We start from the raw sequence: 19,148 nt of genomic DNA on the forward strand, positions 1-19,148 counted from the left end.
AGTAATTTAACCTGAAGACATGAAAGTGGTATTGATCTTCTAACTCTAATAAGCTTATTTCCAAAAAATGTCAAACGTTAATTAGGCTGGCTGGATATGTAGGATTTCTGGGAACCAGATTACATAACAGATTAGCATTAATTGGTGTTGTGTTTCTCAGCAAAAAAACACCTCCGCCATAAGCCAGGTTCTTAAAGACATCTTAAGATGCTATTTAGGGAAGCCCAGGTTGTCGCAGAAAACATTAGCATACAGTGGTTGCCATTGCAGTTTATACAAAGTGAAAATGGAAGAAGTCCAATTTAAGGCACTAGAACTGCTGTCACAGATGAACAATAATTCACAGATATCAGTTTTAAGCCAAACTCCATTTTGGTGTCATACTTTAACATTTGTGATGGGGAAAAAATAAAATAAAATAAAAAACACTGGATGTGACGGTATCTGCAGACAAAACATCAAGACGCTTTACTATCGATGTACTTGTTCAGAAAGGGAGTTTTACTGTTTTTCTTGGAACGTTTACTCATGTTCACAAATAAAGCTGGAAAGAAAGAAAAAAAAATAGGAATAGCATATGTGACTTCACTTGAGGTGGATTGTTCCTTTACCTCTATTTCTTCACGTCTATCAGAAATCTGAATCTGAAATAGTTGTGCAATATGCTTTTACGATGGAGGTGTGATTAAATCTGTATACATGTTATTTTTTTCCCTTTCCTGCCCAGGTTGAGAAAAGCATCTTCCAATGGAATTTTACACTTGGGTCATTACACAATACATTTGAATACAGTATTGCTTTTTTTAGATTGTTTCATACTGAAACCATCTGACAATACAATATCAACATTTATTTGTGGAAAATATTAAAAGTTTGTGGTATTGTACTTAATACGTTTCTCTATTTTATAGCATTACATGGCTTGGACCCTTTCAGTAGAAAATAATAAATGTAGATGATCTGAAATGGCACTCCCTGTACTATTACACATGAAATAAGGAGAGACAAACACCAGTAAGTGAAGAAAGTTACACAATATAAAGAACCTGATTGAACATAGAAACATGTAAGGTTAAACACTTGTGTATAAAATAAAATGTTCTGAAGGCAAAGCTCAACAATCTCTTGCATTTTCCAGAGATTAGCTGTTGCCATGTAAAAGCAGACATGTCACAGATATCAGCAAGGCCCCAATATGTTTTCAAACATAATTTTCTCAGAAATATGTCTGTGGGAATTCTCAAAATGGGTTTCTCTTGTTTTATTCCCACTTACATTTATTTAGTTACTGTCAACATCATGTTTTGAATGGATCAATTTCCAGGGTAAATGAACATTCAAATGAGCCTGGTATTAGCCTGGTACTACTTAACATATTGAATTGTTCCACACCATGTTATTCTGTGGTAAGAAGGCACTGGCCTTTTCTCCAATCAAACTCATCTGAATAGAGATCTTTTTCCAGTAGTGTTGGCCTGCTAGACAATGCAGATAGGCTTACACTTATGGACCGTTTACCAATTTAACCACCAGAAGATTTTACTTTTTTTCCGTGGTAATACAAATAAATTATGTATTCTGCTTCTAGAAATAGTAGAAATACACATCCTGAGGCCTGTCTGCACTGTTTCTTTCCCTTACTTAAAGTGGAAGTGCAAAATAAGTAGGAATAAATACTAAATAAATCTTAGGACATAATGGTATCAGAAATCCAGATGTTGCTTTCTGTATTACTGACAGGCTCTCTCAAAGCCTGTAAGTATTACAAGTATCCCTGCTGACGGCGAGTGAATCCAAATATGTTTGGTCAACATAGCTCGGATTGTGACAGGCCAATAAAAAAAATAAAAAAAACTGCTTTCCTTTGGGTCACCAGTGATCTAAAAATATGTGGTCTGGGGGAGAATCTGTCTCAACTCATTTTCAGACATTGCCATGGATAGTTTTCAGTGGCAGTCATTTTGGCTCCAAGTTGTTGTTTTTTTACAGTAATAATACCCTACAGTTACCAGGGTATTATTTTTAGGGTTAAATGTTAAAGCAATAATCTCGAAGATTTTCATTTTAATAAATAAATGGCTGTTAAGTCACTATCCATTGCCGGATGAGGTAACGCAATGGTGACTGAGCCCAGTATTGAAAGCCCTTGCATTTCCAGTACTACGAACTGGGTGTCGGTGTCGACATTCCCCCGGAAAAAAATCTCAAAGACTACAGACAATGAAACTTCAAAATCAAGGGAAAGTGAGATCCAAAAACACACCGGCAATTACCGGTTATCGCCATAGGTGATACCAAAAAGGAACGAAATGGAGATCTTCGTGATTGGAACTTTTTTTTTCTTTTTTTTTTTTTTTTTAAATCCATTGGAAAGTGAGCAGGTCAACATCTCTTTCTGTGAAATGTAAACAATGTCACGGCATGCATAAATAATGACAAAATAAATAATGGAAGAAAAACAAATCCAACAAATACAAAAATGGATGGATAAAACACAAGAACGAGGGCCTAAAAACATGCCAATGTAAAGTTTCAATCTGTTGTTATTCAGCTGCGTAATGTAGAGTCAGACAGGGACAGAAATGAAGGAAGCAAGGAAGGAAGGAAGGAAGACAGAATAGCAGCCCCACAAAATGGTTGTTGTTAAAGTTATGGTAAAGGTGGCAGAATAGTAAAGACATAGCTTTATCTTCAGACGTCTACACTTAGTAATGGGCATACCAATTAAGACACATCAGCACAACAGTTTCTTGTTGTCCACATGGAGCTGTTCGACAAAAACATTTACTTAGCATGTGGGCATTTGCATTGTTACAGTGGCGTCCAATGTTAAGGAAAGGAAGGTGATGATTCTGTTTAAACTAGGGCTGTCAGCATTAAGGCGTTAATCGCGATAAGATTAATAACAGAGCATAACACGTTACAATTGTGTTCACCGCGTTAATCGCGTGCACCAAAGATTCTTTATTTTACATGTTAATGGTGCCGTTACCAAATAATCGATGCAACGACGAAATGCTACCATTCTAGCGTGGTATAGAAAGCCTGCAGGACGACTCTGCTCGATTTGTGCCAGTTCTCATTAATATTCAACGAGCTAAGCTGCTTGACTCTGATTGGCTAACAGCTAGCCAATGAGAGCCTGGCTATCAGCATCCTTTACCCAGCGCAACTGGGCGAGCTCATGAATAGTAATGAGCCTATAACTTCTACAGTAGTACAAATAGTTTCTGTACTCATAAAAAGAGGCATTAGAAAGTTTGTAACACAGAAGTATGTAGTAGTAGTAGTATGTAAGTATGTAGTAGTAGTATGTAAGTACTGCGCGATAGCGCCGATAGCGCGGTAGCAGCCGAGAGGAGTATCCATCAGGCAAGTGTTACTTAAATATATTTCTGGTGTAGTTACAAACTCTCTAATGCCTCGTTTCATTAGTACAGAAACTATTTGTACTACTGTAGAAGTTTGGTATCATTCAGGGCATTATTAGTGGGGTAATTTAGGAGATACAAACGTGGATCCATTAGCGCCTGCACTAAGCTAACCAGCTGATAACGCTAACTCGACCAACGTTATAACAAGGGAAAAAAGCTTATGGGGGGTTGTTTGGCTCGAGGTCAACGTTCAAAGCAGCCGAGGGTGAAATTAATCCGAACCATCACTTTAACTATTGAAATTCAGCGATTAATTGCAGATAAGAAAAAATGAATCGTTTGACAGCCCTAGTTTAAACCTAAATGTAGTCGCTTTTGTAATGTAATTTTAAGAAAGAAAGAATCCTTCCTGTCTGAACATAGCTTCAGTCTGCAGATCCGCTTGGTTGGTTTTCTGTATGGTGTGAAGGGAATGTTATGAATGGAAGAAATGTTGTATGGATTCAGACCAACAGTCTTTTGTTGCTGCTTTTTTGTTGTAAGACTCTGTAGTGTGTACGAGTCCAGTGCTGCGTTCTGAATGGGATGACGCAACAAGGAAGGTGCAACAACATCAGGTCTTTGTGCGTCGAAATGGAAAAACAACAGGTCAACTGCTGCTTATGGAGGAGGGTGTGTGCGGGGCAGGTGGTTAGATGCTGCATTTTTTCCCAGGTAGGGTGCACACATGTGGAGCGCATGTCACCGGTGCTTGCTGTGGGCCATGAAGAGCAGCACCTTGCGGATGCCGCTGAGGCGTTCTTTCAGAGAGGTGATGGCCAGGAACGGCAGCTGGGCTCGGCCTTCTAACGGAAGCACGGCGAGTAACCACCAACACCACGAGGGACCGTTAGGACTGTCCTGAAGGAGGAGGAGACACAGTGAGAGGGGATTATATCCACTTATTTTAATTTATTTTTTATTGGGAACACAGATGGTTTACATAATACAGCACAAGTATGCTTTTATATATATACTTAATAAACTGTATATGTAGAAAAGAATAAAATGAAACAGGTAATAAGGTTACATTTGAATAAAAAATGTGCAATAAAAAAGTGGACAAAATAAATGTAATAATAACTCAAATAAAATAATTGGAAAAAAAATATATTAGTGAGAGGGTTTTTTTTAAGATAAAATAAAGTCGAAATAACTTTAAAGGTCCCATGGCATGAGCTCAGATGGGCCAATCTGGAATCTTCCCTTTATGATGTCATAAGGGGAAAGGTTACCTCCCCTTTCTCTGCTTTACCTGCCCAGAGAATTTGGCCCACCCATGAGAAAGAGAGAGACATCATGGCTTTCAAACGAGCGAAGCATGACAGTTGGTCAAGGCCACACCCCCACCCTCCACCTGCCCCCCCCCCCCTCTCTCCTCCTCAATAGCATTTAAAGCTACAGACACAGAAATGGCACATCCTAAGGAAAGCTCATTGTGGGACTGGCTCTAGTAGCTGTAATTCTGCACCAAGGCTGAATTTCGGGAAAGAGACTTCAGATACAGTATTAGGGGACCACTAAGGTCTATATAAAAGATACTTCAGATATAGTATTAGGGGACCACTAAGGTCTATATAAAAGAGACTTCAGATACAGTATTAGGGGACCACTAAGGCCTATATAAAAGAGACTTCAGATACAGTATTAGGGGACCACTAAGGCCTATATAAAAGAGACTTCAGATACAGTATTAGGGGACCACTAAGGCCTATATAAAAGAGACTTCAGATACAGTATTAGGGGACCACTAAGGCCTATATAAAAGAGACTTCAGATACAGTATTAGGGGACCACTAAGGTCTATATAAAAGAGACTTCAGATACAGTATTAGGGGGACCACTAAGGCCTATATAAAAGAGACTTCAGATACAGTATTAGGGGGACCACTAAGGTCTATATAAAAGAGACTTCAGATACAGTATTAGGGGGACCACTAAGGCCTATATAAAAGAGACTTCAGATACAGTATTAGGGGACCACTAAGGTCTATATAAAAGAGACTTCAGATACAGTATTAGGGACCACTAAGGTCTATATAAAAGAGACTTCAGATACAGTATTATGGGGACCACTAAGGCCTATATAAAAGAGACTTCAGATACAGTATTAGGGGACCACTAAGGCCTATATAAAAGAGACTTCAGATACAGTATTAGGGGACCACTAAGGTCTATATAAAAGAGACTTCAGATACAGTATTAGGGGACCACTAAGGTCTATATAAAAGAGACTTCAGATACAGTATTAGGGGACCACTAAGGTCTATATAAAAGAGACTTCAGATACAGTATTAGGGGACCACTAAGGCCTATATAAAAGAGACTTCAGATACAGTATTAGGGGACCACTAAGGCCTATATAAAAGAGACTTCAGATACAGTATTAGGGGACCACTAAGGCCTATATAAAAGCATCCAAAAAGCAGCATGTTATAGGACCTTTAATGGGAAATTAAAGTGATGTAAAAAAACATGTTTTTCAGTGGAGGCTGTATCACAAATCATATTTTATTTAAAAAGAAACATAAGATACATTTGAAAGAAGGATGAATAAGTAAAAAGTGGGAGTTTGTAAATCCTGCGTTTACCTGAAGTTCAGAGTCTTTCTGAGGCATGGGTCCAAAGTGTCCTTCGATGCGTTCCTTCTGCTCGGTTTTCAAGGAGTTGACCCACACCAGGGCCTGGTCGTACACCGTATCATGCAGGGACTGCAGCTCACGCTCTGCCACACCCTCCACCTACACAAACGCGCGCGCACACACACACACACACACACACACACACACACACACACACACCTTTGAGTTAGTGCTGTGCAATCGACACGTCATGAACATTTCTAATTGCGATTATTTTTGACTGATATTGCATTGCGATATGATTCACGATATTGGAGGGAATGATCTTTTTTTGTATCATTATTCTCGTTTTCATTGAAAATATTAAAATAAAACACAAATTAAAATGATTATAGTGTGATTTCTGCAAGGATCTGTAGGATACAATTTGCAGGCTGGCATACTTAATTCAGAATGGTTTGATACCCCCAGCAATTTGGATATTGCACTAGTCCATACTGCGATTTCGATAAAATGGCAATCAATTGTGCAGCCCTACTTTGAGTTAGAAAATCTTCTGGTAATTCTCTATCAAGCCACCACTTCTCCATCCAACCATCCCTCTCCCAGCTACTCATCCCTTCTGTTATCTCTTCCTCATACCTTAACATCCTCCAGGTACTCTATATCGGCTGTGTTGTAGCCATCCCTCTCGCTTTGTTGAATGACTTTAAACCGCCGTCTGCCAATGGTGTCCGCAACTGAACGGCCATCGGAAAAGAACTTTACATCGCGGATCTCCAACAGGCACCCGTAGTCTGCAAACCTAGAGACGGGAGGAGGGAGAGGGCAAAATATTACACTACCTGGATATATACTCTGACACTCATGTATTAAACACATTACCAGAAGTACACGTAGGTACTGTACTGTACTGTCCTAGCACTGACCCTTTGAGGTTGTCTTCCAGACACATGCCAAAGCACTTAGTTCCCGTCTCCATGCATCGACGAATCATCAGTCTGTAGCAGGGCTCGAAGATATGGAGAGGGCACGGCACAGTGGGGAAGGCCATGGTGCACACAAATATAGGCACATTCTTGTTAAGACTGAAGACAGAAAAGAAAAAAAGGAGCATGTGTTAATGTGGTGCACAGCAGAGTCATGGAAATATGTATATCTTTTCTGTTTTCAAGGTAAAGAAAGTACTTTCGATCTTAACTTTCAAGCCTACGTGAATGAAAAAAAGTCCTTTAATTGTTCATAAAAATGAACACAGGTCCCATATGTATTTCAGGTTTCTACAAGAACATGTTTACATGCCATGTATTCACCCTCCGTTTTAGCGCCTGTCTCTTTAAGCCTGCCTCCTGAAAAAGCCCAGTCTGCTCTGATTGGTCAGCATGTCCGGGTCTTCTGCATGTGTGCTCCCGGAGTCTTTGCACCGTCATTGCAGCTGGGAAATGACTGTAACGGCACTGTAGCGGCACTCTCTAAGTATATATATAGTAAAGTTGTGACATCACAACCGTCCTGACGGCTCGTTTAAAGGCACAGTTTCTGAATATGGGCTGTGTGCATTTCTCTGTGGATTGAGCCTGTTGATACTTTCACAGTATTTTATATAGCACCTCACTTGCTTTATAATTAAAAAAAGACGCTAGAGTTTAGATTCTCTGCCCGAGCCCGAACCGGACCAGCGATATTTTACGCCGCTATGATCGGGCCGGTCCGGGCAGGGCCCTTGATCAAGTATTTCTTTTTTTAATCATTACTTTATTAGCCTTGTTCGGTGGGGAGCAAGCTATGCCTCCAGCTTCTCCCGTAGCTCTGGGTGTAGGCTATGTCCTGCACTGACTTGAGTGTGAGGTAAACTGTGCTACATCGTGTCTCCCCCATCTGTAGCACTATTGTCGGCCAGTGCGTCAGCATGCAGACCGTGGCGAAGGACGGACAGTATTAATTAGGTGATCGAGACAAGAAAGTCTCCTATATTGTTCCAGGGCTTTGATTATGTTGTTGCCTTGATCTGTTACCCACACTATTTGGCTGAGGGAGCTAGGGGCCGGTTTCTTCATTCGGATCCATTTGTGATCCATTCCATTCTGAATAAACAAACAGCGCAGTTTACATGCTTCATCCTTGTTGCATTATTCATTAAGATAATTCTAAACAGATTTCTGTAGTTCAAACAACTCTGAATTGTAGCTGAGAACGTCAGTTATAACGGCCCGCGTATAAAAGAAAGTGTTGGGTTTAAATCGGGCTCGGGCTCATAATTACAGTTAATGTGTCGGGCCTGGCCGGGCTCGGACACAACGTGCACGGGCTCAGGTAGGGTCGGGCTTGATTTTTTGGGCCCGATCTAAGCTCTAACGCACGCTAAGAGGTCCGTGTGTCAGACACACAGTGTTGTCTACTGTAAGTCAGTACATCAAACATCAGTAGAGGATATTCACATAGAGAGTGTTACGTCAGTCACACATACTCAAACACAGGCCGTAATCAATGACAAGACAATATTTAACAAAAGAAGAGAAACCAGAACAAATAGAGCATCAAAGTCAAGTCAAACCAGATGTTGAGGTAGTGGAGGACACAAACGTACTTAGAGAACTCTGCCATTTCATCCTGGTGGATTCTCTGTCTTTCTATGAGCTCTGAGGGAAGATACTTCGATATCAGGTTCTCCATTAGTACTGTCTTACAGAACTGCCTCTGGACCAGGTACTGGAGAGATATACAGACAGAAACTATATTAGAAATGTGTTTTTAGTGTCAGAAACATAGAGTGAGTGAGATTGATTCACACAGTTTTCAACAACATCCATGCTGTGGCCTGCTCTATACTTTGCCCAATGACATCATCCCATTCTGTGTGTGATACGTATTTGCCAAGATAGTGACCTTATTAAGCGATTGGGTATCGGCCATGACATAACCGATCCAAATTAAACACAGTTTGTGCATCAGAAATAGCCCCCCCCCCCCCACCCTTACACTGAACAAAGTCAATCAACACTGTTCTGCTCCTCTACCTCATGTATATTTTCAATCTTACAATTACAATATTCTTATTAATATATTAGAATTGCACTGAACTGCGTTGCATTATATTTATATTGAAATGTTAAATCTCAGACTATATTGATATTGCACTATTCCTTCCCTGTCTTCAATTGTTATTGTATATTTCGTGTAAATTTCTAAATTCTATTGTATTGTTGTACTGCATACTTAACTGTATTTTTTTTTCTTATATTTCTTGTCCTTTCTGTTTTTATTCTTTATATGTTAAGTGAGTGTGGTACTTTGAGAGCAAAGATTAACCCGAGTCAAATTCCTTGTTTGTTTACGCAAACCTGGCCAATAAAGCTGATTCTGATTCTGATCAATTTCATTTCAGAATTCAGCATTTCCATGACAGGCCACCACATCTGTTCCAATCCCCAGTGTCTTGTTCCCGTACATTAAAAATGACCCTAATGAGTTCCACAGTGATGTATATAGATTTCAAATTGGGGGGTAAATAGATACTCTTGAGTATGGTGTAATAAAAAGTTGGATCACTGCATCCGTACTGGATTCAGTTTAGAGCAAACTGAATGGCACCTTATGTTATAAAGTATGGGGGAGTGTTCCGGCACGTACCTCAGACAGCTCCTCTTTACAGAGTGGACACTTTGGGTTGTGGTCCAGACATCTCTCCAGACACCGAAGACAGAACGTGTGACCGCACGGCGTCGCCACTGGCTCATAGAAAAGTCTAGGTGGGAAATACACAAAAGTACAACACCTCAAAAACGATGGACATACGAGTGTGTGGCTGCGACTAATGATTATTTTTCATCAGCCGTTAATCTCCCAGTTATGTTTGCGATTAATCGATTAATCATTTTGCCTACAAATTTAAAAAAAACATTGTGAAATACGTAGAAATGTCAGGATGTCTACTAGCCAAGACAAAGACTTTTTTTTTCTTATCATTTTCTTAGAGTCTCCAATCCTGTATATTGATACCGTAAAGCTGTAGCTTATTAATTATTTCATCACAGGCTATATAACTGTCAGTGGCAATTTAGCACACGTTACACAACTGCTAGCTTTATTGCATTGTGTGACTGTTGATAAAGACGTAGGTCTGAATCAAGCTGTAAAGTAAATCTCACCTCATACAAAGAGAACACTCCAGATCTTTCGGATCCAAAACATCACCAACCGCAGAACTCAATGGATCAGTCGCCTCTGCTGGCTCTGGATGGAGAGAATGTCACAATAAAAAAATAAGACACGAATGCTGCTAATGGAGAGAGTGCTTGGTTACGTCCATGTGTGTGTGCACAAAATGCAAAAGCTCACCAGATTTTGCCCTCTTGTGATCGTCTCTTCTCTCCTGTCCTCCCTCCTCCGTGTTCTCATCTGTGCTACTCCGTTTCCTTTTGAGGAGAAAACAGTGGTCTGGTCTCCTGACTTCGGGCTTTCTCTCCTCCTCTGGCATCTCAGGTGCAGGAGGAGTGGAGGCAAGACTGGACACTGACGACCACAAGCTGGGACTAAAGATCTGAGAGAAGGAAAAGAATGGAAGGAGAGGATATTGAAACATTGTGTCCCCTCGTCCTTTTTTTTTTTTTTTTTTACTTTTGAAACTGCCGACTTGCGGAGGTGGAGCATCTCTTACCTGTGAGGGAGTGTTAATGCTGTTTTTGATGTGTGTTCTGAAAGACAGTAGATTGGAGTAGTCTGAGATGTGTTCAGGGACCTGATCTGTAACTGGAGCCAGGAGATCACCGAGGAGCTGAAAGAAGACAACACAGGATGATGTGATTATTCTGCATACATTTATGATAGGGCTGGGCGATATGGAGAATATCAAATATCACAATATTTTTTACCAAATACGTCAATATCGATATTGCGGTGATATTGTAGAGTTGACAATTGGTGCTTTCACAAAACATTTACACAATGAGAATTGTGATAAATAATCATCAGTAATGTGGATATAATGACTGAGTGTAAATAAGAGAACAGCTAGAACAGTCTGGTCAGTTCAGAAAATGATATCACTTTACTGTAACGCAGCCTTTAAAACCAGGAGAAGACAACACTCATCATATCGTCATATCACAATATCCAAAATCTGTAAAACGATATCTATTCTCATTAGATTAGATTCAACTTTATTGTCATTGTACAATGTCCAAAATTTAAGATGATACCTAGCCACATATATCAAAATAATATTGATATATTGCCCAGCCACTAATTTATGATGATATAATATTTCTCAATGCTAATGCAGTGTGTCATGTTTTCTTTAAAACAGGCTACACGCAACTGGACAAAACAAAGAAATGACAAATAGCTTAATACTATAGAAGATTGTGAGACATTTTTTTATATATATTTAACCACTCTTACACTTATTGCATTTATAATTTACATAAATGAACACAAAGGTACTACAGGTGGCAGATGGAATAAATATATTTCATCTGTGGGTGCGTACTACAATACTAATGTTGGCTTTACCTTGTGAGCCTCAGTCTGGGCCAGTCTACAGTCGGGCTCTATGGACAGACAGACCAGGTACTCCCTCAGAGCTTCCTCTGTCCTGCCCAGCGACACCAGGGCCTGAGCCTTACGAACATGACCCTGTAGGCAGGAGGAAGACATATCCCTTATCATCATAACTTAATAAAACAGATGGGAGCTTTTGACATACTTTACATTTGACTTACATTTATATTCACATTAGGGCTGGGCGATAGGGAGAAAATCAGACATCACGATATTCTTGACCAAATACCTCGATATCGATATTGCGGCGATATTCTAGAGTTGACAATTGGTGCTTTAACAAAATATCTTCACACTTAGATTTTAGATAAATAATCATCAGTAATGTGGACATAATGTCTAAGTGGGGAAAAGGCAAATCATAGAACAGCTAAAACAGTCTGGTAAGTTCAGAAAAGTACATCACTTTACTGTAATGCAGCCTTTAAAACCAGTAAAAGACAACACTTATGTCATATCACGATATTACGATATCCAAAATCTGGAAAAAAAAGATGATATTTAGTCTCATATCACGATATCGATATAATATCGATATATTGCCCAGCTCTGATTCACATAATGCAAAATAATATGTCTTCCATACCTTGGACCAGTGAGGCATGAGTCTGCAGGCCATCTCAGCGTCTCTCAGAGCCTTTTCGTAGTGTCTCAGACTTGAGTGGATCTGGGAGCGATTACTGAACAGTATGTGGTCCATGGGTGCTGAGAAGGAGAGAAGGGACAGTTAGTAAGACAGTCAGTTGGATAGTTAGGTAGTTGTTACTAACAACTATAGTTAGATTGTTAGTGTTACAAAAAAAATAAAATAGGGCTGCAACATTTTGTCATAATTGATTAATAGTGAAGACCATCAAAGTTTCCATGAGTCCAAGGTGATGTAGTTAAATTGCTTGTTTTTGTCTGATAAACAGTCTAAAATCCAAAGATTTTCCATTAACAATAATGGAAAACACTGAAAAGCAGCACTTAAGCAGCTGAAACCAGTGCATTTCTTGGCATTTTTGCAGCATTAGTTACTTGATCAATTAATGTATTATTAAAATAGTTAATAATAGTAGTAAATAGTAAATAAGTACTCTGTCAATCAACTAATCATTGCTCTTTTCCCTTTACATACAGTAAGTTGATTGACCCCCCATACTGAGGCAAATGTTTCATAATATACTGCAGAATCTTTGAAAAAATGCACGGCCATTACCTGTTTATTTTGTTATGTCTTGTTATGTAAAGCTGAATTTACTGGTGATATGGGTTTCCAGGTTACGTGAAAGAAGGAATGTTTCAAATGGATCAGATTATAAAACGCTATGAAAAGAAATGGTGCTGCATTACAAAACCGTGCAGCACTATCAAGGCCACCCACATTCCAGGTTTCATAACTATAACAACTTATGCAAATGTCGCAGCTAGCCCTATGGGAATCGGAGGGAAACATTTCCCTGACTCTAGTACAGGGCAGGCTACAGTCACTCCATGACATAAAAACAGCAATGGAGTTCTAAAAGAGAAGTAGGGATTGTTTTACAGGATAACTGCACAGTACTTATTTTCAAGACTGATTAATGCGCGTGTGCGCGCACGTGCACGCACACACACACATGCTTGAGGACATTGTGCTGACTTGCATTAACTCCCTGGAGGCTTACCCTAACTATAACTACTGCATGGCATAAACACAACCCTTACTTAATCCACATCGAACAAAATGCATAGCACACACACACACACACACACACACACACACACACACACACACACGGCCCAGAACAAACACTATGCAGATGACTAGACCTTTTTTAATAACATAAAATATATTTCCATGAAATAAATGAATAAATAAGGTTATGTACGCAACAGATTCTGCGAGTACAACATGCGCTACCCATTTCCATACTTCGATGAGAATCAGCTCAGAAACTAATTTGCATTCATTCTTTAGTTAAGCAAGTGATTTATTAGGAATTGCGTGCTGTTAGTTAATAACCAAAACTAAGTCCAAGTGATACAGTTAGTCATTGCGGTTTGAGCCAGTCCTTTCTAATATACCACAATTATGTCATTCATTGTTAATCATTATTTATCAAATCACTGTTGCTAAACATGCTGAATCACATTGAACATCATCCTCTCGGTGAACTCTAAGATCCTGAAAACAGCCCAGGCCGATCCTATCCCTATTACCTTGGGAGTTACCCAGCTCAACAACAGCTCCTCTGCATCAGCTAAGAGATAAATGCTCTACTGGTGGGGCCCCACCCAGCATACTCATCTCAACAGCAAAGCCACCAAATGCAAAGCACGGACGATTGCACACGACCCCAGTCATCCCCTCTACCTCTTCTTCACACTGATTCCACCAGGACGCAGATACAGGTCCTTGGCCTAGAGACGGAATTACAGTAGGAGTTTTGTGCCTTCTGCCATATTATCCTTAAATGAAGCTTCCCAGTGGTGATTGTTATGTGTGTGTGTGTGTGTGTGTGTGTGTGTGTGTGTGTGTGTGTGTGTGTTATCTATATGTTGTGTATGCTGTGCACAAGGGGTGTTAGTGTAACGGACTGCAGGGAACTGTGCATTATATGGTGTTTGGGGTGAAGGTGTCTGTGTTTACTGTATGTGTATGTATGTATATTTGTGAGGCCCTGTACAGACTGTGATAAAAAGGTGGACCTTTTAGACCGTCCAGTACCATGTGAATACCTCACTGAGGAACCAAGCGACAGGTGGGAGGATCTGAGCCTGTGGACCACTCGTGGGATGCTTCACCAAGGGGTGACTCCTGGCCGTAAAGCGACCTAGACCATCATGGCCCGCCGTAATAGCCGCTGCAAACACCCCCAAGGTGAAAACGGTGCAACGCCTGTCTAATAAACCCTGCAGGAAATCCAAAACACCCGTCCAGGGGGCAGGACCGGTACCTGCCACAGGTTTCCAACATTGCTAGCCGTGCCACGTCTGGGAACCACCTGGTGCCCTGAATCTCTGGCACTAACCCAATACTATAGCAATTACATTAGTCGCATAGGAAGGAAAGGCATACAGCAGGCTGGAGGGCCAGTTTGGGTGGGCTACTGTGTCCACCCCCAACGAGGGCTTGTCGGTTGACCCTCAGAGAAAACCAAAGAGGACACTGGGTTATCTCCCCGTTTGCAAATAAGTCGGCCACCAGCTGCCCAAACCGCCACTAGATTTGTGCGGTTATGTCCAGGTAGGGACCCCATTCTCTGGGAGCAGGCTCCCTCAGGACATGAAGTCCGTCCCTGTCTTGAAGAAGTCCATATGCGCCTCCGAAGGGAGGAACTGTCACTATGGCTCCCTTGAAGAAGACTATTTTACTCTGTGGAGGTAGAGAGAGAGGTCTGAAGAATGCCACTGGACGGTGGGGGTTGGCAGCAGAATTGCTGAGCGTAACCTCTCCGTAGAATCCTGTGCAGCCAGGCAGGGAGAGGGCCGCAGAGCCGCACCCACATCGGGTAATTGTCCGTGAGCGGCAGAGCGAAGAATTCGGATAGGAGGGAGAACGGACCCACCAGCCATCCTGACCCTCCCGTTCTGGGAGGGGACATGCATGTCGTCCTGCGGATAGCGGTGGGCCACCCAGGACTTTCCCAGGAAGCCCAGAGGAAGTGCAGCCGCCACTCACGCTCCTCCCTGGGGAGCGAGAGATAGGCGGTGCAGTTGGTCTCCTGTAGGTGAAAGCAACACAGGCAGAGGAAACAGGACTTGGGGATCCGAGAGATGCATGGATGCGTCACAGGTGAGACAAAGCTTGCGTGAGCCATAGTAGATAAGTTCGTAGTAAAAGAAAAATTATGAGAAGAAAACCGTGACATCAGAGGGTGACAAAAACTTGCGTCAGATCCAAAACAAGGTGGCTGAAAAAAAAAAACTGCAAAGCCCATTAAAGGGCAGTCTAGCGCACATTCTCTGAACTGGAGTAACATCCAGGCAACTACTATTTACACAAACTCAACTAAACTCAGTTCAATTTACTTTATCCAGCTTTGCATCAATAACATAAAGCAGAATACAATGTATGTGTATTTGGGACATATACCCCTATAAGAAGTAAACATTATTCCAGACTATGGATCCTAATTAATAACTGCCTGAAAATATAGTTAAAATCTGTACATATTATAGTTTATTTCACTAGTAGTAATCCCTGTCTGTAGGTCAAAGGTTACCCGTTCCATTACCACCTCTGCCTATATAACCTCTGGTATGGCTGTGAGCATCATTAGTCCCTAGTGGCGACCTGAAATAGTACCCTTGACCTACTTATGCCTGAATCATTGTTTGACGTTACACAATGACGGAGCTGAGGGGAGGGGGGTGGGGCGCGTTACATGCTGATGCACTTGCCTAGCTTCCATAACCTATTATCCAACATATGGCTCTGTTGCTCTCAGATGCCACCAGAATATGGAAAGCCAACCAGTTCAACTATATGTGATATCCAACATGTAGACAACATGTTAACAATGCGCAAACGTGTTGTCTATGTGTTGTTAACACGGTCATTTTTTCAAACGTTAACAAAACGTTTTCTTCTCACCATTTTTCTTCTACAACAAACTTTTACTACTGTGGCAGACGACAAGCTGTGTCTCACCTGTGCTGTGTCCATGCCTCTCTCGGACGCCCACGAGTGCTGTTTCTACTGGCCGTCACCTAGAGGAGACCAACTGCACCGCCTGACTCTCGCTCCCCAGAGAGAAGCGTGAGCGGCGGCTGCACTTCCTCAAGTTTTCCCACCATATTCCCAGCCCAGAGCCAGGTGCCGGAAGTGGGAAGCCCCCATCAAAGTCCTGGGTGGACTACGACAAGGAGGACAACCGCCGGATCTATGACATCGAGACTTGTCCAGTTTGAAGGGTCGAGTCAGCCTAGTATTACATAAATGGTTTAACCATACTGCTCAGCAGTATATGGGAACGTATGACACTCACCCGTTAAAACTGGCCAAATTGGGGCCAAATGGCTCAGAATTATATGAAATCAACGCTTTGTCAACTTTTTGTAAATGTGTGAAAATGAACGTGTTGTTAACATGTCACATATATTTGAACTGACTGGCTTTCATCAGTGGCACCTAGCTACTGCAAAGCATGCCACAGAGTATATAACACACTTATGAAACAAAGTCATATGTACGGAAGAGGATTAGGGCCACATGTGAAAAAAATTATTTGAGTTCTGTGTTTAAAGTCAGAATTCTGAGAAAAAAAAGTCAGAATTTAAAAACAATCACAATTCTGAGATTAAAGTCAGAATTCTGACTTTATTCTCAAAATACCTTAAAAAAAAATTTTAGACTGAAATTCTGAGATTAAAATCAGAATTCTGACTTTTTCCTCAAAATTCTGAGACTTTATTTTCAGAATTCTGACTTAAATCTCAGAATTCTGACATTTTTTCTCAGAATTCTGACTTTAAACTCAGAACTCAAATAGATGTTTTCAAATGTGGCGCGAATCCTCTTCCATACATGTTATAAAACAGGGTTATATAATTTCTTTATGGTTTTATGACAAGTCATTTGGAATGTTATTATGTAGCAAAACCTTATTATATATAGTCTACTAAAGAGTAACAATAGAAAACATGAAGTTAGAGTAGCAAAAAAAGCTGTTTAGCCCAATCACATTAGCCTAACGTTACGCTGTAGCAACATGTCTGTTAAGCCATTGTGTAATGTATTAAGTTTCTCATACCAGTAAATTGTTTACTGTCCTACCTATCAATATGGCTTGGTTATATTTCTCCAGCGCTGCTTCCATCTTCTTCTCTGCGTATAGTCCGTTGCCCTCCCGCCTCAGCAGACCGGCCTGGTGCGAGGTCGGGAACGACTTGGCCAGTAGGTTGCTGAGGACCACATTGACCCTGTAACTCTGGACGTCGGCTACTCTGGAGCTGTCCCTGCACTCTTTACACATCACCGGCTGCTCCTTCTCCTTCCTCTCCCTCTCCAGACACTTTTTACAGAAGCAGTGTCCGCATGGAAGAGTCACAGGCTCGAACAGAAAGCTCAGACATATCCGGCAGGAGAAGTCTTCGTACCCAAAAGCTGTAGCACCAACGCCCGGGCATCCAGCTGCAACCGACGCCCCATACTCCTCTCCTCCCCTCGGGCCCCTGTTTTGACTGTCACCTCCGTCTTGCCTCTTGATACTACCCGACAGGTACTCTATAAGGTTGGTCAGGTGAACAGGTCTCAGTCTTTCTGTCTCCGAGGCTTGTCTGTACACCTCGAAAGCTTCGGTGAATTTGCCCCCGAAGGCGAGTGCGTCAGCCCGCTTTACCATCAGCTCCTGCCGGCTCCCTGGATCTCCATGTCTCGCTAGTTGGCACTCGTAGATATCCGCAGCTAGGTCGAAGTTTTTCGACTGGAAAGCCTCCGCTGCAAGCTGCAGCATGCTCTCCATCTCTGTCTCCATACCCAGCAGGTTGTTTGAAGCCTATACCCTCACCTATGTTTGCGACTGTGGCTGCTGGGAAACTGACTAAAGCACATTTATGAGCTGGAAGTGCCCACAACATTCTCAATGTAGCAGCGCAGGAGAAAAAAAAAATGTTACGTAAAAGTTGTGTCATGTGATGCCGGCCAGCTGTTCTCATTGGATGAACTTATAAGACGAAAAATACTGTTACAAAACAATTTGCCATGTAACAGTTTCAGTGTCGGGGGCCGGAGCCTGTCTGACCTGCATGCAGGACAGTGGCGGGGCAGTGTGAGCCCAGCCCAGGGTGTGTGTGTGGGGAGAGCTGGAGGGTTCCCCACCAAATAATGAACTTTATTTGTATCACAATTCAAGAAGCTATTCCAAGTAATTCATGTTTAATAATGGTAGTTCCCTGTGGTCCTGGAATGCCCAGAGGAGACAGACCTAAACTGTTCGGTGTGGTAGCTACATAAATGAAAGTATAGCCTATAGGCTACTTCTCAAATAAGGTTTATTGGGGTGTCATTAAAGATAGGTATCTATCAGTCTTTTTAGTTGTTGGTTCAGTGTTTAAAACTGATCTAGGGCACAATGATTAACAAATGGGTGTGGACTTTCAAATGCATTCCCTCTTTGTTTCTGTTTACATAATTATTCCCAAAAAAATGGCAAATATGTGACCTGCTAAGAGTTGCTGTTATGTGACTAGCAGTTATGCGACATCAGAAAATCACAATAAAATCATTAGACTACTTCTTTTATGGATCAAGTACAATTTCCATTTACAGTACCTATCTTTAGAAAAGATATAGCCTACCAAATGTTATGACACACAGGCAGCAGTTTGAGTACAACGTAAGCTTTGAGAACAGTTTACATGGGTTTCCGCCCCGTGCAACACCCTATGAGAAATGTAGGAATGTCAATGCTTCTGCTCATGGGCACTTTGGACCCAATACCACCGCTTTCAAACTGACTGCTGGCACAGAGTTAGAATATAAATCACTGTCAATACTGGGAAGTAAAAAAAACATTTTACTCACTCATTCACTCAATCCACTCGACAAATCAGGTGCTGGGCAGGTAAACCTGTTCAGATCTTACACAAACTGTAGCTACATCTGCAGAGGGGTCGTTGAATCACA

The 19,148-nt window shown here is 41.4% G+C and overlaps 1 protein-coding gene across 1 annotated transcript; it reads right to left on the reverse strand.

The window, feature by feature from the left end:
• Positions 1-254: 254 nt before the first annotated feature.
• Positions 255-18,130, reverse strand: LOC144524689 (LON peptidase N-terminal domain and RING finger protein 3-like). Its single transcript, XM_078261128.1, has 12 exons — positions 17,298-18,130; positions 12,141-12,259; positions 11,507-11,629; positions 10,653-10,769; positions 10,334-10,535; positions 10,144-10,228; positions 9,626-9,740; positions 8,583-8,704; positions 6,925-7,083; positions 6,638-6,800; positions 6,005-6,154; positions 255-4,274 (listed from the first exon to the last, which is right to left on the reverse strand). The coding sequence occupies exons 1-12, from the start codon at positions 17,995-17,997 to the stop codon at positions 4,116-4,118; spliced, it is 2,214 nt and encodes a 737-aa protein (XP_078117254.1). The 5' UTR covers positions 17,998-18,130; the 3' UTR covers positions 255-4,115.
• Between the last annotated feature and the right edge of the window lie 1,018 nt (positions 18,131-19,148).

This window comes from Sander vitreus, chromosome 10 (assembly GCF_031162955.1).
Source record: "Sander vitreus isolate 19-12246 chromosome 10, sanVit1, whole genome shotgun sequence".
NCBI lineage: Eukaryota > Metazoa > Chordata > Actinopteri > Perciformes > Percidae > Sander > Sander vitreus.

Coding starts and splice junctions, on each gene's coding strand:
- LOC144524689 (XM_078261128.1), bottom strand. CDS start 17,997: ATGGAGACAGAGATGGAGAGCATGCTGCAGCTTGCAGCGGAGGCTTTC. Junction 11,630..12,140: donor TCATGCCTCACTGGTCCAAG/GTATGGAAGACA, acceptor TCCTGCCTACAG/GGTCATGTTCGTAAGGCTCA. Junction 9,741..10,143: donor GAGTGTTCTCTTTGTATGAG/GTGAGATTTACT, acceptor TTTCCCACCTAG/ACTTTTCTATGAGCCAGTGG.